At 42.3% G+C, this 5,486-nt stretch overlaps 1 protein-coding gene across 1 annotated transcript; it reads right to left on the bottom strand.

Moving 5' to 3' along the window:
- Positions 1-2,955: 2,955 nt before the first annotated feature.
- On the bottom strand, positions 2,956-3,910 carry LOC119364236. The gene is made up of 2 exons (XM_037629667.1): positions 3,802-3,910; positions 2,956-3,675 (listed from the first exon to the last, which is right to left on the bottom strand). Exon 2 carries the CDS (start codon positions 3,654-3,656, stop codon positions 3,309-3,311), a length of 348 nt encoding a protein of 115 aa, XP_037485564.1. The 5' UTR covers positions 3,657-3,675; positions 3,802-3,910; the 3' UTR covers positions 2,956-3,308.
- Between the last annotated feature and the right edge of the window lie 1,576 nt (positions 3,911-5,486).

Below are 5,486 nucleotides of genomic sequence, written 5' to 3'. Positions count from 1 at the left end.
GGAAGTGACAGTCTGTTACATCGCATGCCTTGCCACAGACGGCTGGCTGCCCTTTTATCGCTCCCTCGCTCTCACTCACACACTCTTACACATGGGGCCCGATCCTTGCCACGTCACACTGGACAAGTGGCGGACAAGTGGCCAGGTGTGACATCGAGGCGCGGCCCAGCTAGGTCTCGTCCGTTCCTCCCTGAAATTTAATTCGAAGGCGCGCCTGGATTTCATTTCGTTTTCGTTTGCTGCAAATGCAACCCTAATTTGGGGACTCCAAGCTCCCCTCATTCCCCTAATCTGTGGGCACCGTCTGTGCGTGCTTGGGGCTTTTCTGTTGGATTAAACCCTAACACCTCCTCGATTTTTCACCCCATTTTTAACCAATTTTTCATGTGATGGTGTCCTCCGGATTCTGCGGGCAGGGTGATGGGCTGGTGCAATGGTACTGCTTGTTTCCTCAGCGCCTGAACGGCCCATTTTGATCCAACAATGACTTGTGAAACTCTCTTCTGTTTGCAGATTGGGACCGTCGATGGTTAATGGATCATCACTATGGTGAATATTTCTACTAGCGTTCTGCTATATTTTTGTTCGGTTGAATATGTCAGCGTAAACCAGGGAAGTTCGATGCCACACATTCCTTTGTACATGGTAGCGCTGAATTTATTTTCCCAATCCAATGCGAGGGCTTTTCAGTTATCAGGTATTCATTGGCATTGGAATTGGCATTGGCATGATTCTTCCGTAATGTGTTGTTGCCACAGCTACAGATACTCTTGCAGATGTAGACTCTGACAGCTTCACCCATAAATGCAGCTAAATAACCTTGAACAACTATGAACTTAGAGGCACAGAAGTTTTCAAGAAGATCGATACTGGTTTGTAGTATATCATTCTGCTAATGCATTCACTGTAAGGGGAATCCACTACTGGGGAACATATTTAACCTGTTAGCTGGTTGAAAAGAACAGCTAAAAATCATCTTATCTTGGAACATATTGGCTTAGAAGTATCACCCATCAACTTATTTACCAAAGTCTTTTTTAAGTGATGCGCCACCAATAAAGTTATCAAGATTGTCAAGAACAGCAGAAGTGCTGCATGGCTTATTTCTGTTCTTTTCAGTATTGTTCTGTAGCAGTCATGCTCATTTTTCATCCATATAACTGCTACCTGGACAGGAATCCATAGCCTTCAGTCTTCTCACCTTATCTCAAATAAAATATAAAACACACATATTACATTAGGACAAAAGGCTTCATTGAGCTTTAATATGTGGTCTGACCCTGGCAATCATGTACTTCGTATACACATATTGGTGCTTGCCACTTCTGTATCTCAAATGCTAGTTCTTCTATGGATTTTTTTGCAGACCTTGTTTTTTGGAGTTAAGAAGATCCCTGAACCCAACATTTGAAGGCATGCTATTGCACTCTAATTGTAGATAGTTTACTTCTGATTTGTTAAGTTCCCTTATTTTTAGTGATACGTTCAGGCCTTACAGCTGTATTTTCTTTAATACTCTCGAAGTATTAGTTTTAAGGATGAAACCAAGTATTGTTCTCACCAACATGGAGTAACATACACCAGTACACATGAGTATGTAGGGGGGGGGGGTATTTTCTTTTATCTGTTTCACGTTACTAGGTTGTTAAAATATGTACGTTGAGTGCAAAAACACACAGGTGAACATGGTTCTACGTGCGCCCACATGAATTGTGAATTCAAATTTTTTTATCTGTTTCACGTTACTAGGTTGTTAAAATATGTACGTTGAGTGCAAAAACACACAGGTGAACATGGTTCTACGTGCGCCCAGATGAATAGTGAATTCAAAAAAATACTAGAAAAAAAATCAAAAACATATGAAACTTTGGGATATCAAACTTGGTCGACTATGTATGTTAATTTTTTCCAGTTTTATTTTTATAGTATTCTTTTCGAATTTACTATTCATAAGGGGTGCGGGTGGAACCATGTTCACCGAATTCCTGTCCCACTAACTGGTTCTACAATCTTCTGATTTCATTTACTGAAAGTGTTTGATTATGTTGCAGGAAATGCCAACTTTGGTGTTTGTAGTTATCCAGGCCAAGGAAAGAACAGAAAATCTTACGCATCCATCAATTATAGCAGCCTCACATATCATAACAAAATTTGGCCTGAGTATTTATTTATCTTCATTTCTTTCCCATGTTGTGTGTCATTTACTTTCCTTCGGAAGTAATGGGGTCATTTCCTTTTCTGTTGCCTTATCGTTGAACTACACGAGGACACTTCCTGATACACAGGTCTTTTCTTTGAAAGATGAAATGAAAGTGACGTGCTTACCATTCCAATCGAGACAATTAAGGTACACTTAACAAAGCACATGCCTTTTAGTTTCCTGTCTGTTTTTCTTTTCCTTTTCTAATGTGATTCAAGCCAACAAGTAGCATGGCTGGTCTCCGTATCTGATTATGATGATGTGGACTCAAACGAGATGTCTTTATTGAGTAAACATAAATCAACCGGCTTGCAAAGTTGACCAAAGCGGGCATTAAATTAGGTTGCTGGCGTGCTACTTCACAATGCACGTATTCAGATGGAAGTATAATGGCAAGAGATAGATGATGGATGCTGAAATCAATCGATATTCATTGCATGGCGTCACACCGTAGACTGTTTGATTGTTTCAAATACTATATCTCTACAATTTGAAATTTGATCACCTTTTTAATTACATGATGTCTTTTTCAAGGATAGTAGGTAGAGTCCTCATTATTTTGAGGCGTGGGAGTTGTAGTGCCAATTGGTTAGTTCAACTAATCTGTGGTGACAAATTCCTAACACTCCATTTCTGGGGTTGACTGTTCTTCTTGCACTTTCTCCACTTTGTATGCTGGATTTGCATACCTTGTCTGAAAACAAAGGAATGAACAGATGAGTGTTCATGGTGTGAAGTCTTTTCTTGTCTAGATGTTTCAGAATAATACTCATCCGGCCCAACTTGAGATTTTCAGGGGTAATCTTTTCTTGTCTTGAAAGTAAGAAACAGAAGAGAAGAAGTCTGGTCCTATGCCTAACAAACTACTCCATTTAGAACCACCGAAGAAGAACACAGGAGAGGGGATATAGTCCCCAGTGTATCCATGATGTGTCAAAATCGTGACACCAGCACATGGATAATATGCCAGTCTCACAATTTTAATACTGACATATCATGGTTACACTGAAGAAATGATCAAACGAAAGAGAACTACTGAACCTAGGACATCATATAAACGCTTTTCTTGATGTCGGTGCTGCCGAATGGAGCCTCTCCTCCTCTTCTTTCACCCCCTCCTGCTCTTCCTGCTGTTGCTGTTGGTGCTGTTGTTATTGTTGCTATTGTCCTGCAGGAAGTCAAGGAGCACGGGGCTCTTGCACTGGGGGCACCGAGGGTCGTCTTGGGGGAGCATGACGTAGATGAAGCAGCGAGGGCAGGCGGCGAGCACCATGGACGTCGCCTCGGGGCTGTTGGACCACTGCAGGCCGTGCTCGTTCTCCGACGATAGGCATGAGCTCGGGGACGACTCCTCGTCAGCCATCACCCTGTTGGAGGAGTCCCCTCTTGCAGGCAGCGAGAGGTTCAGCTTCAGGTCAAGGCCCTTTGATGAGCTCTTCCTGTTGCTGCGGCTCATCCTCAGAGGTATCCCCTGCCTGCACACATCAAAACGTTGAACTGTCGGATTAGCATCAGCTCTGAAAGCTACTATTGATCGATTGTTGCAACCTAGAAGAGATTAGAGATCACTAGAGATGGATGCATATAGGGAGGGAGCTTACTTTTGCGTCGGGTCCGAGAAGCAGGAGGCGTGCAGATGAAAGTGAGAGCGACAGGGGAGGGGATGCTCTGGAAGGAGAGAAGCCCGGGAGTTGGAATGCTAGGAGCGTTTTGCATTGGTGTAGTTGGAATGGAGATGGCGAGTATTTATAGTGGGGAGGGAGATGGATGGGGAGAGGTCAATTAGTTTTGTTTAATGCAACAGTGAGAGGCATACTACTACTTCTCTCTCTCGCTCTCCCTCTCATGTTGTACAACGCCGAGGCATTTTATTACCCACCAAATCATGGTTGGAGAGTGGCAAGGTATGGGTTGAATATTTTGTGTTATGTTGGGTGGAAGAGAAGTGCGAGGTGAGAGGGCTGGTCATGCACACAAGGTAGGCTATCTAACAGGCGAAAGCAGAGGCTGGGTATGTAGTTACAGCTAGACTTTTGACATGTTTTGCTTTGCTTTTATTTCCTCTTTACCCTAATGAAAGCTTGCCACTGATATTAAGGGCTCTAATCCACACACTTTTTTGTCAATCTTTTCATAGTAGAGTTCACATATTAGAGTGGTTTAAAGTTAAAACACATGTAGTGATTCAATTCTAAAAGTTTGCAAATGACTTGCCTCCAACAGGTTTCACTGCTTCTAGACAGTGGACATGGAAGATAGACACATCTTGTAATTATGACGGTTATTATTATTGGGTGTGTAGTTGAAAGTTGAAGCTCATCAATACCTGTCCTAATTGCTTCGAAAGCTTAATTTTTTTTTTGACTGGCCCAAATTGATTTCACCACTTGAATGTGATCTTGAATGGAATTTATTTGGCACAGCGTCTCAAAATGCACATCATACTGCTAGCAGGAAAAAGAAAGTAGAGAGTAGTACACTAAATAGACTTGAATGTTGAGCCATTGGTTTTTGCTAATCGAATAAATGGGGTCCTTGAAGATATGCTGCTGCTATGCAATTTTTAGGTCTTTAAATGGTGCAAACGCAAGGCCTATGTATGTACCCATGCGGTGCGCATCCTCATACAATGACGAAGAGATAAGCAATACATTAATGCCACTTTGTTTCATGCACATAAGAGCAGCCTCCTCCTCCTCCACCCCCCTTGTTCTAATGTCACCGCCCGCTTTGAAAAATCTCAGCTCCCTTGGGCCTTTGCTTCTGTTCCAGCTCGCAGTGCTTAATTGCTGACAACAGATATTAACTCTGAGGGTTGACTTGTTGGTTATTCTAGAGATGTTGCATCCTTGCATTTAAGAAAAGATTGAAACTTGGTTAAGTCATAACTAGTCGTAACCCACTAATGTAATCCCCCAAGATTGCTTCCATATCACCCACCTTGATTAATGACGGGGTGGCATACAACTCACTTAAAGTTGTTTGGTTTGTGTGTTGCAATTGGTTTGGTCAATGCTAGTGCTGCTGCTGCTGCTTCTCTACATGGTTAAGAGAGAGCCATCTGTTTTTTTCTTTTGTTTTTTTTGCCTTAGTTGTGACTAATTACACCATTAATGCCTCTTTTTTGGCAGATGGAAGCAGTAATGGATGGTTTTGGGATCCAGAGCCAGTGCTATCGGCCTCGGGATCAAAGATCAATTCAGCTCATCGAAGCGTATAATATTTCGCCATCATTCGCCATGATTCATCACCGATGTGTTTAAGATTGGAGCTAAAGAGGCTAAGA

This window comes from Triticum dicoccoides, chromosome 2B, assembly GCF_002162155.2.
Source record: "Triticum dicoccoides isolate Atlit2015 ecotype Zavitan chromosome 2B, WEW_v2.0, whole genome shotgun sequence".
Classification (NCBI taxonomy): domain Eukaryota; kingdom Viridiplantae; phylum Streptophyta; class Magnoliopsida; order Poales; family Poaceae; genus Triticum; species Triticum dicoccoides.
This window is presented reverse-complemented; position numbering and strand designations above follow the sequence as displayed.